Here is a 16,644-nt window from a genome sequence, read left to right on the forward strand (position 1 = left end):
TGAATCCTCCAGCAGATTTATGAGAAGGACCTAGATTTCTGCAATAAAGAAAGGAGATCCCTTACAGGACATCAATGAGAGATCTCAAAGCACTGTTGCATGTTACCTAATTTTGTCTAAACATTTCTGCTTGATTTTTTTTTCCTCACGGTCAGTTGCCAGAATTATTATAGCCTTCTATTCATCTTTGGGATTGCGCAATGACTCAGCAGTTAAGACACTGGGCTTATCAGCTGGATTTGAGACCTGAGTGCCACATGATGGGGTGAGCTCCCGTTATTTGCCCCAGCTCCTGCCAACTCAGTAGAGTGAAAGCATGCAAATGCAAGTAGATAAACAGGTACCACTTCGGTGGGAAGGTTACTGCATTCTGCATTTTATGCTTACCACATGATGATGGAAGCTTCTCTCAGACAATGTAGGCTCCCTCAGCTGAAAATCAGAAATGAACATTGTCCCCTTAAGTCAGTCACAGCTGAACTGGGGAAACCTTTAATTCATCTTTATAGTGTTGCTAGAAAGTATCAGCGCTATTGTCAGATATAATATTTCTAGATTCAGACTGATGTATATATACTGTACGTAGAGAACATGTAGGAAAGAAATGGGATTGGGCATACAAATCTCCCAAAATGGATGGATAATTTCCTTTAGATTGCATCCCCTGCCCTTGGTGCTGAAATGCGACACATTTCATGTCACATTATGTCAAGTTAAACAGTTGTACTTTTAAAAGTTGAGTGCTACAGTGGGAAAAATAAATTTACTTTGCTATGGTAATTTTTATACTTTAGTTTTCAAAATCAGTCTTTCATCTATAATTTTGTTTTTAGAATAGAATAGAGCTGGAAGGGACCTTGGAGGTCTTCTAGTCCAGCCCTCTGCTCAAGCAGGAGAACTTATACAGATTCTCAGACAGGTGAATGTCTAGTATCTTCTTATCAAGGCAGTTTTGGACAGATCACTTACATTTTGAAGTGGGAAAATAGGTTGTATAGTCTTATGCATTCATGTTAAATATTTAAGTTTACATTTTAGCTATTCTGATGATATATCCATTTATGATGTGTTTGGAAGATAAATTGTAGATTGAAGATACATAAAGACAAATATTTAGTAATACATTTTGTCCAGCTTGTTAGATTCTGTATCTTATATTTTTATTTCTAGATGACGATAGCTTATTTAAAAATAACTTTCAAGCTTTTTATTTCATGGAATTTGTACTTAAATGTTGACTTACTCTCAACGTTCTCAAAGATTCAGTTACATTTAACTTATATTTGTGCACAGCAAATAAAACAAATGTGCTGTAGAAAGGTCATGCTCTAATCCACATAGCCAACTATGTATTATATGAATTATATTTTGGTTGGACCTGCCTAGCATTTATCTTTTTTCAAACATTTACCTGATTACGATTCTAAATAGTTTTGAACATTTAACTGAGTATCACCTTAAAATGGTGCTTATAAGGATTCTTTTGAATTTATAATGCAGTTTTATACCATTTTTTTTCTTTCATATCATAGGAAAGATGATAAAGATTATGCTCTGAAGCAAATAGAAGGTACTGGGATTTCTATGTCTGCATGCAGAGAAATAGCTGTAAGTAACTTCAGTTCAAAACTAGTGTTCATATTAACTTTCATTCAGTTACTGTGATATTGTACATCTTGCACCTCAGCCCATAAATGTGTGTGGACAGGATGGAAAGAGTGTTTAAAATAGATCATAAAGTAGATCATAATTCTATTTCTATTTCAGGAGTACAACAGTTCATTTAGTGACGGTTCAAAGTAATAATGGCACTGAAAAAAGTGACTTAATGACCATTTTTCACAGTTATGAGCTTTGCAGCATCCCCATGATCGTGTGATCAAAATTTGGATGCTTGGCACCTGGTTCATATTTATGACCGTTGCTGTGTCCCAAGGTCACGTGATCACCTTTTGCAACCTTCTGTCAAGCAAAGTCAATGGGGAAACCAGATTCACTTAACCAGACCACTAACTTATCAACTGTAGTGATTCACTTAATAATTGAGGCAAGAAAGATTGTAAAATGAGGCAAAACTCACTTAATAAATGTCTCACTTAACAACAGAAATTTTGGGCTCAACTTTGGTCATAAGTCAAGGACTATCCATAGTAGCAAACTATAGCAATTGGTAAATTGTTGTTAAAGTGCAATGGTCAGTATTTGTATCTTAAGAGATTTTCAAAATGAGCTTAGGATAAAATCTAATTTTATAATTCAACATCAGTTGAATTGTAATTGGAGTCAATTACATAACTAGATGGTGAATGTAACAAACTGTATTAGGACAAACACAGATTGTGAACTTAATGTAAGATACTTTTGCTTGAGTTAAAAGTAGTAAATTTGTATTATGTGAAAAACCTCTTGATCTTCATGTTTAAGATCAAACTGTTTCTTATGGTAGTACTTTATCATCATCATCCCTCTGTTTCCTTAGATTACCTTTGAATAGATGTGAACAGGATCATAAGTATAATAGAAGGAATATTACTCTTATGCAATTTTCTGTTTGTAAACTGCCCTACTTTGTTTTCCCTTGGTTACAGAATAAAATAAGAACAAAGGAAAAAAGTAAACAGACAGAGCTTTGTCTGTAAATATGACTTTAAATATGTAAATATGACTTTATGACTCAACAAAGAACAAGTGGAGGGATGGGCTTTTAGTATATAAATGATATAGGGCTTTTATGAGGCTCTGTTTGTATCACTGTGTTGCCATAATTTTAAAATAAAATTTATGAAAAATCATACGTATTTTCTTACAGGACTATTTTTCAAAAGAGACCTTTTAAACAAGTGCAAACTCTGGGTTTCAATTATGAAGCATTCAGTAGTAATCTTAAATCTTTTCGCTTAAAGTTACTATTTTTGTAAATCCATTTTTATAAGGAACAAATTGATTTTTCAGATATAGAGATAAATATTGACAATTGAACAAAAGAATAATTGTAAAGCATGACTTGTGATATAGAAAATAAATTACTTTACATATCTTTGTAGCTGGAATCCTACAGATTGATAAAGAATAATATACTGAGCAATTTGTCAGATTCTTGAGATGGTTCTATGACTAACATGCATAATTTTAAAAGTCATAAAGGATCCAGGCATACAAAGTGTATTCTGGTTACATATATGTCATTTAGTTTTAGGTTAAAGTTGCTTCATTTTTTAAATTGTGGACGTTCCCTTCAGTTCAAATTTCAGTAGTGTTATCTGCATCCTAAGGGAGGTATGTTTAACTCAGCTGTTAGTCCAATTTAAAAACCTGGTAGGAATTCCTTAATTAAGAGGAATCCCACACTGCTTTTTTTTTTTTTTTTTTTTTTTTGTCCTTTGTGAATTAAAAGATTTCAGATTAAGCCTGAAAAACAAGCTTATTTGTTTTAAAGTTATAAAAAGAATCCACAGTTTGTATTTTTGGTTTGTACATCTTTTTAGCGGATGGTATTTGTTTTACAGCTGTTGCGGGAACTCAAGCATCCAAATGTAATTTCTCTGCAAAAGGTGTTTCTGTCTCATGCTGACAGAAAAGTATGGCTTCTCTTTGACTATGCGGAACATGATCTTTGGGTAAGAATGCTTATGGATTAGCCAATAAAATGGCAAGTGCAAGTGCAACTGAAGCCCTCAGCATATTCATCAGTGTTGTATGTCCTGCTAAGTGGTAGAGCTTCAATCTGCAATTGCAACCCTTGTTATGATGAGACTTGAAAATACACAATTCTTAAATTTAAACATGAAACTCAATTCTCGTCAGTTTTTCCCTATACTTTTCAATGACAGCTGCTGAGCCCTAATCGTCGCTATAGCCAACATTTATAGTAAATACTTTAAATGTTGAGTATAAAAACTATGGAAAGGGTGTGATTCTAAATAAATAAGTTTGGATTAGGTCCGGTTTTCAAGTGGCTAGAAGTCCCCATTGCCATTCATTGCAATATCCATTGTAAATATATATATATATATATATTGTAAGATATTTAAGGATTTCACAGTCTGTATTGGTACTGGGAAATGTAGCAGATAAGAAAATATTTTTTCTTCCCTAAATTAACACAAGTTGGATAAAATAAATGGCAGCTCATTTGTGGGAGGGAGGAAAAAGGGAGATAAAATGTTTAAAATATTTCAGACTTTTAGACATGCTATGAAAGGCAAAAGTGCCTCATCAGATATGTTATGTGGCCATAACAATATCCTCATCTTCTGGTAGAGAAAATGGTTGTAGATCCATAGAAAAATAGAACTATACCATTATTGAAAACATTGAACATATGTCATCTTATGAAATAAATTGTTTTAATCTCTTGTTTTCCTGCTATTTAACGTAATTATATCCATATCTTCTAGATGTGCATAAGGAATTTAGAAACAATTTAGAAATTTAGAAACAATTCTTTGAAAGTATTGTTGGAAAGGCTTATAGTTTGTAAATGTATTATATATAACTATATATATAAAGCAAATTTAAGAACAAAATTGCTGAGTACAAAGTTAAATGAAAAGGAAGATTAACTCTTACAAAGTAACGTAATTCTTGTTCTAATCTCAGAAATGCCAACTCAGTAATGAATGCAGTAGACATTTTGGCTATAATGAAACATTGAATCAAACTGTTTCCATGCTGATTAATCTTGTTTGTTTTTTAGCACATAATAAAATTTCACAGAGCTTCTAAGGCAAACAAGAAGCCAGTTCAGTTACCTCGGGGAATGGTGAAATCTCTATTATATCAGATCTTAGATGGCATTCATTATCTACATGCTAACTGGGTGTTACACAGGGATTTGGTAAGTAGATCTACAGTGGGGATTAGAAATAGGTATAAGGCTATAATATAATATTTTGCACAATATATATGATAATTAGCATAAAGTATTAATAGTTTGTTTTCAGGTTTAACTTAGCAGGCATATGTCTATTTGAATATGTGTTTTTATTTCATATGTTATTTTTTTCAATATTTGCCAAGAGAAATAGCATAGCTGCTTTTATATTCTTTATTTAAAAAAACAAGACAAAATCTCCTAGGTAAGGAGTAGGGCCTTATCAATATAACTTGCATATTTGACTTGTCAGTTGCTTAAATTACATTTCTTACTTTCTGTGAATGCTTTTAAGAACACATGTTGCCTTATTGGATTAGTCCAAAAAATATGTCTAGGCTTTCCCTATCAGATTCTCCAGATGGGTTGACACTCTGCTGGCAGTTGTAGCGTAATACTCATTCTTGCTTTTGGCATCACTTAATTAGCACTAGGGCTCAATAGCCATTAGTATGGTGTTCACACTTAGCTTTCTGTCTAAGCTAATGATCATCAGTGCATTTTATGGTATTAAGATTTATTTTTTCTATCAGAAAAATGTTCTTCTTGCCTGGATCCGGGACAAATTGTCAGCAAGTGCAGCATCTAATCTGATTTATTATTATTATTATTTTTTAAGAAAACCACACACTTAAATAGTCAGAGCTGCTTAGTACTTGGATAGTACAAACTGGAAAATCTTAGGGCTGCAGGCTGGGTTGAAGAAAATTAATGGCAAATCACTTCTGTATTTAAAGCTCTATGAAAATATCTGTGTAGTTACCAGAAGTCAACCTTGATTCAAAAAATACTCGTTCTTCCTTTGCTGCAAATCATGTTCACATTGCAACTCATTTCTATCTGGTTTCCTTCAGTACAGTCAACATTAATGTAGGAAAATATATTTGCCCATCAAATTCCAGATAGCGCATATGTATGAATGAGGATGCATGGTCTTTATATTTGTAGAAATGTTTAGAATAACACATGGAAAATGTTTTAAGTAAAACAAATGCTCTAAAACCCAGGTTTGCTAAAGAACTCTTACAAAGTTAAAGAAACAAAATGCTTATTTTGGGGACTATCTTCTTCAGAATCTGCCTGCTCTACACAATCTAGACCAGTGTTTTTCAGCTTTGACAACTTTAAGATGTGTGGACTTCAATTCCCAGAATTCCCCAGCAAACACACTATCCTAGGACATTTGGAAATTAAAGTACACACGTCTTAAAGTTGTGAAGGCTAAGAAACATGGAAGGGACCTTAGAGGTCATCTAGTCTAAGCCCCTGCTCAGGTAGGAAACCCTATACCATGTCAGACAAATGGCTGTCCAATCTCTTCTTAAAGTATTGGAGCATTCACAACTTCTGGAGGCAGGTTGTTCCACTGATTAATTGGCATCTTCAACTATTTAATATTTCAATAACTGATTCTGCTATTTACCCATTCAAAGGACTTTTTGTCTGTTTATCAACAAATATAAACTATTCTATAATGAGAAGTGAAAAGCTAATGCAACTGTATGAGATATAAAGCATTGTTTCCTCAACTTGGACAATCTTCATAAATGATTTAAAAGTCAGAAATCTGATTTGTACTCTGCACCCTCTTACATTTGCCAAAATAGCAGATATAAGGTAGAATGGATTGAGAGTACGTGATTGACCCACAAGTACTTAGTTTTGTTTTGTTTTTGGAGTAAAATATTCATTCAGCATATGCTACTTTCTAGTGGGAAAATGTCTATGGAGATTCTCAGTCACCCAGGTCATGGTTGTCTCAAAGGTGCTTTTTCAAAAGGCACCTGGACTTTCTTGGGTTTTTTTCTTCGCTTCTCATCCAGAAAGCTTCATAGGTTCTGCCAGGATAGAGGGAAGGATTCTAGTGGGAAGCAGCACGTCAACAGTGTTTGTTTCATGTTGTTTGGATTTTTTTTTTCCTGGTTTATCACTTTTCTCTTGTATGCCATCCAGAATCACATTATAGAGAGTTGAGTTAGACAGCTTTAGATTTATTAAATCTAAATATATATAAACAAAATAGGGTGAACTGAATAAAATCATTATTCAACAGATAAGTTTGTGCACACTTTTGGCTTGCTGCTTCTTGGTTCCTTCTGCCTGTGGCAATAATTGAACATAACAGATTCCCGTTTATCATTTGGGTTTATAACTGCTTAGTAGGGGGAAACAAGTCAAGAATATTGAATTGCATACAATTCTAAACAAAGCAGTGTTTCTAGTTTGTCTTGCTGCTTCAGTTAGCACAAGAAATCAAATCTGCATGTGAAATGTGCAGACTATGTGCTAAATGTTTGAGAGATTCATACTAGTGATTTAAATTATACCTAAACAGCTAATGGCAATCAGCTAATAGCAGTCAAATCTTGGATAATGTCTTATGTTTCTCAAATATAAAAAAACCTTCCACTGATCAATTTTCTGTCAGGGATTGATATGTCTTGCAATGCAATAATAAGCAGCACTTAGAATAAAAGCTTAATATTCTTATGCTTTCTGTATAAAAATACTCTCACCTATAAATGAATTTCTTAAACCCTTTCGTATGAGTTGATCTGAAATGTGGGAATAATTACTATCTTACAAAGGTGTTATCCTTGTGATATTTTTTCACTGTCTAAAATATTACACAATATGTATTGCAGATAGTTCATAATTTACTACTGCTACTACTACTGAAGGCTTTATTTATTTTGAATAATAAGCATTTCATTATTTTCAGAAAGAGTAAAACACAATGCCATATGATTTATAATATAAAATACCAGCAAATAATGCAAACAAGTCTTTTCTGAGCGGTTTCTAACACGAGATTGTGGCATGGGGATATTTTATTAGCATTATAAAGTGCTTGCAAATTCAGTACTTGCGACTTGTAAAAATAATACAATAAGGAAAATTGATGGTAAAATATAGAAGGTGTACAAAACCTTTCTATTCTTTTGTGTGTGTTTGGATGTGATGCTGCCTTTGTAAGAGTCTCATTTTTCCCAAGTAGCATATTTTCATTTTCTTTTCTAACTGTTTTTTATGAGATATGTGGGGAGTTAATACCTATGAAAGAGTTTCTTAATAATGTAAATACCAGTAAGAAAAGTTGATCCTGATCCACCTTCCTAGTAGGCTTATGAACAGGACAGCATACTAGCTCTTAAGAATTCATGTATAAATATATAATATACATTATGATATATATTATCATATAGTATATATTATCATGAGTGATATAGTAATATATCATATAAAAGAGTGATAATATATAATGTAAGATGGACTGGGGGGTGGCATGATAGCCGTGTTCCAATATTTGAGGGGCTGCCACAAAGAAGAGGGGTCAGCCTATTTTCCAAATAATGGATGGCAATGAATCAAGGAGAAAAGCAACCTAGAACTAAGGAGAAATTTCCTAACAGTGTGAACAATTAACCAGTGGACCACTTTGCCTTCAGAAGTTGTGGGTACTCCATCATTGGAGGCTTTTAAGATAGCTGGACAGCCACTTGTCTGGAATGGTATAGAGTCCCTTGCCAGAACGGGGGGGGGGGTGGATTAGAAGAACTCCAAGGTCCCTTCCAACTCTGTTATTCTGTTCTGTTCTGTTTAGCACATAAGGGAAATGATAAGTCATTTGCAGTCATAAAATCAAGGTAGGTTATCAGGGAGTGGATCACGTCAAGCCTGCTTAATCAACTTTACAAAAGCACAGCAGGGGTGGAGCCATATGGGCCTTAGGGAATGCTGTTTCACAGGCAAGTGTAGCTACAAAGAAGGTGCTTCTCCTAAGTCAGTGGTGGCGAACTTATGGCACTCGTGCCAGAGGCAGCACTCAGAGCCCTCTCTGTGGGCACTCAGGCCATGCTCTGGAGATGGCAACCAGGCGCCCACTAACTTGCCAAGGTCCCACATGGCCAGAAGCATCCCAGCACCCATGCGCTTGCTGGCCTCTGTGTGCAGAGGCCGATGGTGTGCAGCAGCTGCCCCTGCCCCTGTCACACCTTGCCCTATGACAATGGCACCCCTGCCTCGCCTTGCCTTGCCTCACCCCGCAGGACGAGCCTCCTGCCCACCGCCCCACCTGCCAGAGACCCCCTGGATCTCCCCCAACCCTGCCCGCCCCCCACAGGCATCCCTCCCCACGAGCAACATCGAGGTGATCACGCCCACCTGGGCCACGCCCACCTGTCACCCGGCGATAAATAAGTGGGTTTGTGGTTGTATTTTGGGCACTCGGTCTCTAAAAGGTTTGCCATCACTGTCGTAAGTCCTGTGAGATGACAATGCTGTACAATTCTATCAGATCTTACTGCTAAGGCAAAAATATCAAGGGAACTGCAGTCCCATAGGTAACCAGATCCCAAGCTATGAAAGACTTTATTGGTAACCATCAACATTTTGAATTGCACATTGAAGCCCTGTGGTAGCCAGGTGTTGTGCACAAGAGCAGAGATACTACATGGACAAAACGTGGAATGCCTACAGTTATGTATACAACTGCATTCTAGTTCAGTTGAAATTTCCAAGTGCTCATCAAAGGTAGTATATTGCAGTTGTCCAAACTGGAACATGACATCCCAGTCCAGAAAAGGTTGTAATTCGAATGCAAGAGTGATTAGTGTAAGGATCGTCATGGCCATGGTCACCATCTGTTCATTAAATGGGAGTCTCAGAGTGCCAGCTGGAAAAATGCAAACTCATCAGGAATTCAAGAAGATAAATCCCTTAGACTGGAAGTACTCTGAAAGCAAACCACTCACTCTTTGTAGGCCTGAGCCTAAGCCTGCTCCTTTCCATCCATATACTTACAGCAATAGATAGGAGTTATGCAACATTGCCTATTCATTTAGAGAACGACATGTAAAGCTCAGTGTCATCTGCATACTGGAAATAACCTATCCTGATGGATGATCTCACCTAGCAACCTCATGTTGACATTAAACTGTGAAACCTTGAATTAGCAAAGGCCTTGGGCTAAAACTCTTTCCACCTACCAACACCAACTGGAAACCACTTCAGAAGAAGGAAGAGAACTGGCACAGTACAGTGCTCCCACTTTAAGTCTCCATAGCTGCCCAGAATTCTCCTGAGAAATCAAGTAGGACCAGGAGAATCAAATCCAATCTTGGTCCGACCAAAGCTCATCAAAGGGCCATCTGTTTTCTCCAGGTTTCTCTGGAGTTGCTGTACTATTTCCTTCGATACAACAGTTTTGGCATCTAGCAATAAGGGGACTTAACCACTGTCTCCTTCATGGCAAGCAAGGGAATACCATCACTCAAGGATAAATTAAATCACCATTTGAATTCAGCTCTCTTTTTTTATAATATTTTATTGATTTTCTCATTTTACAATTGAGTATTTAAAAAGCAATGTGATGACTGGGTTGATAAATAGTTCAATAGCGTACATAAGTCTTTAATATAAATCTCATATTACAACATCAAATATTTCCTCTCTTTCCATTAATATCTGCTATCTTCTATTGGGCTAGTACAATTCTTATTATTATCAACTAAATAAAAACATTTTTGTTACAGTTATCAATAATTTTTAACTTATACATATCTTAATTGTATTTGCACTTAATCCTTGTATATAATCTATGTCCTGTTATTGCTGTTTTATGTTTATTTTGTGTTTATGTTTTAATGTTTATTTTGCTTTGCATTGAATCCAGGTTTTGCTTTCAATTGTCAATGAGTTTTGTTTGGAAATAACAGTAAGCATAAATGCAGAAGTATATATAAATTTAGATTTTATGTAAGTCTGCTTGTGAAATGAAATCTTGCTTTGAGAGTTTTCTTTTTATATGTCTTTGTATGGTTTTGCCTTTTTATGCAGAGATTAGATCAGGCATTATAGATGACAACCTGTATAAAATACTGTAGCAAACCTATCTGTTAACTATAATAAGGTAGAATAGCAAACAGAATTGGAAATGAAGTGTATGCTATGCAGGAGAAATTATTAAAAGTTGGAGGCCTTGAAAATAAAATCAAATTAACTATGTTATTCCTGAAGAGAGAAATTAATTATCTGCGAATAATGTCATATCATTGCATATGGTGTAGTTGTTAAGTGCATTGTTGTTGAATTATTGCTGAAGATACACCCTAATTCTTGTATTATCTATTTCTTATTCAAAATGTACAGTCAGTATTGAATTTGAATTTGGAGATGTGGAAGAGAACAATTAGTAAATAATTAGCAAAGTGAAGCTCTGTTATTTTTTTCGGGATTATTCATTTCTCATCTAAATTAAACCTTTTGTACTCCAGGATTCAAATTTATGAAAACATTCACAAATTTGTTAGGATGTATTTTAGAACCATTTTCATTAATTCCTCAACAAAATCTTTTGATATATAGCTAATGGAATTTTGTTGATTATAAATATATAAATTTAAAGGACCAAAAGTTTTCATAGGACAGAAAATAACAATCTTCTGATTGTTAATGACATATGTAAATCAGTTTCGCCATTGTTCCATGAAAACTGGTAATAAATAACTGAGACTTCCATGTGTATTTCATTTGTTTATAATTCTCACTGTTTATGATTTTTTTTCCTCATCCAAGTTTACTTCTGGTGATTAAATAAATCTGATAGAAAGTAACATTTTATGCATGTATCTGAAAGCATATGGGGTAGTCATTTAGGTATTACAAAACTTTTTGTTATTTTTATGTCTAACTATTTACTCAAACATTTTTATCAATTGTTTTCTCTATTTTTAAAATGGAAGGAAAATCCATTTCTGTGAACTTAATGAAGATTATGCATAGAAATAGTAAAAATGAGCAGCTCAAAAGAATTTTCCAACATACCAAATCATAAGATTGGTATGATGACAATGGTAGACACCAGCATTCAGACTTAAAAAAAAGTAAAGATAAAGCTTTTTTAACTTTAATATTTTACCTTTAGATATTTTTATCCTTATAAAGAGAGATGTTATTTCTACCAATAAAGGAGAATATTTGTATCTCAGGGTTGAAATGAGGGGGCCTTGATGCTTTCTGAGCTTGATTGTTTTCTTACAAATGTTTCATTATCCAAACTAGGGCTAGTATTGCTAGCACTGATAATGTTACCTAGTTTGGGTAATGAAACATCTAGAACAGTGGTTCTCAACCTTTTTAATGCTACGACCCCCAACCGATCGTAAGTCGAGGACTTTTCCTGCCCGGGAGCGCCACGCATGCGTGGTGCCGCCCCCTGCGCCGGCCGAGGCGTAGCTGGCAAGCGGCAGAGATGGCGCAGGCTGACCATCGGCTGGGCCACCAGCTGGCCCAGCCCAAGGGAGGTAAGGCACCCGCTGGGCCCTACGCATGCCAGCAACCCTCCCTGCGCCCGCCGGCCTCCCACCCCTGGCCCTCTTTTATTACATTTTTAGTAGTTGCTCAGCAGGGAGGGGTGGAAACTTCCAGACAGCTCGCCTTCGCTGCAGACAACTTGCAGCACCGTTTGCAGAATGGGACTTTTGGAGGGCTCAGCAGGGCAGAGACAGCCTGGACAATTCCTATTGGCTTTTGAAAGCCAATAGAATTAGACTCTATTCAAGAGAGTCTATTCTATTGGCTTTCAAAAGCCAATAGAATAAAAGGGAGTAGCACAGCTAAGGAAAAGGGGGAAAAAATGGCGGACTGCGTTGTTTGGTGACCCCCGTGAAATGGTCGTTCGACCCCAAATGGGGTCCCGACCCACAGGTTGAGAACCACTGATCTAGAAGAAAACAATCAAGCTCAGGGAGCATCAAAGACCTGTTATTTCTGCACTGATACATAGTAGAAAGGCAATAGAGCAATTCTACGTATTGTTCCTTGATTTCTTTATAATTATATCAGTCACTACTAGAGCTGCATAATCTAACAGTGCCTTGTGATAATTACAACCATTCTTTTGATATTAGCACACACCTGCAGTCTTCTTTGAATATCTGCTTAAATATGCAGTGATACATAATCCTTTTCAAATCTGTTGTATATCTTTTCCTGTCAAAGTAAATTTTATGATTGTCGTATATTTTTGTAAACATTTAATTGTTAATATGTATCTTAAAATTCATATGTTGCCATATAGCTGCCTCACTGATATGACAATATTCATGCATGTTGAAATATTAGTGAATTTCTTTTCCTGGCAGATTTCTCGAATGAACAGGAGTCATTTCTTTAAACCGATTTCAGAGAAAAAAAGTTTGAACTGAATTTACACCATTAGGATCAATATAATCCAATTATTATTGGGGGGGGGGTTTATAGGTTTAGCAACATTTTAATAAGAAAATAGCAATTTAATATTGGCATAGCTCAGTAATATTTTAAAAGCAATTGCGCAAGTTGTTTACAGGAATTTCTAAAAATACTGTCAAAGAAAATATATTGGGCAAATAGATGAGATTAAAAAAAATTGGAAGAAAAACAAACTCCATGAAATAAGCCTTTAAAATATCAAACTAGCACCCGTTTTTCTAAAAATGAAATATCTGCAGAGGCAAGGCACGGGTAGCACAATGCTCAATAGAGAGATTAATTTAGAATAACACATAGTTGTATATAAAATATTGTATAATTATATTTACATTGTTTCTTGGGAAGAAATGTACATTGTTTTTCTGTATTTGGCTAATGTTAGAAGTTGGAGGCAGGAGAAACATGTTTTTCTCTGTGTTCTGAAACGTAGCTTCCCATCTGAGGAGCTATTGTGAGAACACGAGGTAAAAAAAATTGTCAAGGAAATTATTTGGCTACTCACGTAGCCTTACAACAAACTAATAATGTACAGGCTTTATCACTTTTAACATTCCACTGCATTTTTATTTAAAATTGGAAAAGTAAAGCTAATTTCAGCCACAAATGTTTAGGTATACTTTGGTATATGTATTGTGTATTTATTTTTTTTTCCACAGAAACCTGCTAATATTTTAGTTATGGGTGAAGGTCCTGAGCGAGGAAGAGTAAAAATTGGTATGTTTATATCTTTGATAAGTCCCAGAGTAGCATTTAAGACAGAATGTTCTAACAGTGCATAGGTCAATACTTATTATTAAAATCTACCAGATCACAGATCAAATGAAGAGAAATAACATATGTTCAAGTTGGACAACATTAGAGCAGGTTATAGGCTGGGAGAACCTAAACTGGGCTCTGCTTTCATTAAAAATGTTGTAATTTTCCTCAGTAATTTTAACATTTAATAATAAATTTAACAGTTATATTTGGAAAAGTACTTACGAAAAGCTAAATTAATTCCTCAGTCATAGGAAACAAAGAGAAAACTGCATATTTTTAATAGGAAAAAACTGAAAATTGTACCATTTTTATTTCTGGTGAAACTACTTTTCGTAACCTGGAAATTCTATATTCTATTTAAAAAGTTATTTCAAGATATTAAAACAACATCTAATATAGTAGCAAAACAACATGTTATAATCAAGCATATTATGACTACATGTCAGTGTCCTGAGGACATATGCCTAATGTGCATCTTGAATCTTTAAGCAGATATATCCAGACATTATTGCAGAACGTTTAAAGATAATTTAATTTCCCTTTCTCTAAATTACTTTTCTAAGATGAATTTACATGGAATTAACATGATCTTCATTAGATGAGACTGTTGAACAGCAGTCTGCTAAAAATAGCTGGTCCTCTTTGAAACCAATGTATATTTCAGTTGGAAAGAAATGGAATTAGGCTAAAACTGAACACTCAGTCACTTAGATCTGTAAATAAATAATTATATTAACACTAACAGATTTAAGTCCTCTTCTCAGTGAAACATAATGATCTAATAGCAGAGGACAGATGGCACTTTTAACATTAATTGCACTGATATTTCTTGCGATGCAGGTAACCTATCAAATATTATTTGAAAATTGACACCTACTTTTCTTGCAAACGTGAACTATTTACAATATTTTGAAAAATGTTATTGCTCTCCCAAACAGTTACACATTACTACTGGATTTGAAAGAGCATTTCTTCCAATTCAGTTATATCATCCAATGTCAGTAATAGCAGGTCTGCCTTTCAAAAGTGTGATAAAGTTGAGGATTGATAAAACAATAATCATGTTAGTATTTTGCTGTTTAAAGTTTTTTAAAAAAAATCAGATATTTATATTCTGACACTATCCTTCTCTTTCTCCCATTTTCCTTGCAGCCAAAGGTGATCTGTCAACATTTGCTTTTATCAGCAGCTAATGCTCATTGTCTAATCCAGAACAAAATTAATTTTTAAAATAAAATATAATAGAGGTTTAAATAAGGCTCCATATAGCTAAACAAGCCTTCATATTATAGAGCAAATGAGTGGGATTTTTTCTAATGAATATCCAAATATCTGATACCTTCCTCTTGAAACATGCTTAGGTTTCATATTTTTTTTAAAAAAAATTGGTTGTTGTGTGCCCTATAATTACAACCTCAGATTCTCTGCTCTGTTGGAATTTCTACTGAAAAATGCATTATATTTGCATTTAAACACAACAATATGCAAGTGATATATTTTACTAATCTGTAGCTGTTTAAATACACACAAGCATAGTTTATTTTAATATGATAAATCCATCACAGTACAGAAGAATTAGGTAACTAAGTGAACACACCAGGAATTCAGATATGTTTTCCTAGCTTAAGAAGAATCCTGCTACCCTTGAATAGTAGGTTCTATTAATTTGTTAGTTGCTTTATTGCCTTGGTCGCTATAAATTGAACTGTTTCTGTCAGGTTACTAATTTGGTATTATAAATATCTTAAGTCTTAACATGCATCAATATTTTTATATGCATTAAAATCTTCTTACCATTTTCCAGTGATTCAGTTCCAGATTTTCAAATTTTCCAAGAACTGATCAGAATATGGGTGATATCCTGCATGACAAAGAGTTCATATTAGTGTGATTTAATCATATAATACACTCTGTACAATTCTTTCAAAATAAGTTTAGTATATTCATAAGTTAAATTATATAGAATTTCTGCCTATTTGAACTCAAATCAGTTTGTATTGAGCAACCTATATGTTAAAATTTAATTTCCCTCCTCATTTTACAGCTGACATGGGCTTTGCCCGACTATTTAATTCACCTTTGAAGCCTTTAGCTGATTTGGATCCAGTAGTTGTTACATTCTGGTATCGAGCTCCAGAATTACTGCTTGGAGCAAGACACTATACCAAAGCTATTGGTAAGTAATGTGATTGTCATTGTTAAGTTAGGAATATTGTATTATTTAAGTCTGACTCACTTATTTGTTTTTGCATAGAAAGACTATGCCATATCTTATATAGACTTCTTTCAATTGCCTAAACATGTTCTTCACACTTAATTAGCAAAACCCCTATTCAATTTGTTGATTATGTTCCATGTTTTGAAAATAAATGTCCCTAACATTTAGCACTTAAATTGACTTTTATTATAGAACAACAGGAGATTGTTGGCTTTGAATGCAGATTTAAGATCAAAATGGTTCAAATCCACAAAAACTGGATGCTGATATTTAGTTTCCTCAGATTTCTATACAATAGTAATATGTTCCCTCAAGGGCAGACAAAAAACACCCTTGCTCCAATAATTCACCTTGGAGCCAATGATTTGATTCTAATAGCCTGATTTCTGGAGCTAAAATAATATATTTAGTTTTAATGACATTATTACTAAAATTTTCTATTACCAAGTGTTTCTGAATTCTAACTGATTTATCAAAAGAGGTAACTCTATAAATAAACACAAGACAGTATTGCTTATTTCCCTTCCCTTCCAAATATTCT

The 16,644-nt window shown here is 34.4% G+C and overlaps 1 protein-coding gene across 3 annotated transcripts in view; it reads left to right on the plus strand.

The window, feature by feature from the left end:
* The window catches only part of CDK8 (cyclin dependent kinase 8), a 43,940-nt gene that overhangs the window by 12,171 nt on the left and 15,125 nt on the right, over window positions 1-16,644 (plus strand). For 2 of the 3 annotated variants that reach the window (XM_039356536.1, XM_039356545.1), the window contains exons 2-6: window positions 1,533-1,608; window positions 3,507-3,617; window positions 4,697-4,837; window positions 13,783-13,840; window positions 15,930-16,061. In XM_039356536.1, coding sequence (XP_039212470.1) covers window positions 1,533-1,608; window positions 3,507-3,617; window positions 4,697-4,837; window positions 13,783-13,840; window positions 15,930-16,061 — 518 coding nt within the window. Of the gene's footprint in view, window positions 1-1,532; window positions 1,609-3,506; window positions 3,618-4,696; window positions 4,838-13,782; window positions 13,841-15,929; window positions 16,062-16,644 lie in introns of those variants that run through there. The other variant, XM_039356551.1, reaches the window with a different exon arrangement.

The sequence above is a fragment of the Crotalus tigris genome, unplaced genomic scaffold, assembly GCF_016545835.1.
Source record: "Crotalus tigris isolate CLP2741 ecotype Arizona unplaced genomic scaffold, ASM1654583v1 scf7180000017573.2180621, whole genome shotgun sequence".
In the NCBI taxonomy this organism is placed as follows: domain Eukaryota; kingdom Metazoa; phylum Chordata; class Lepidosauria; order Squamata; family Viperidae; genus Crotalus; species Crotalus tigris.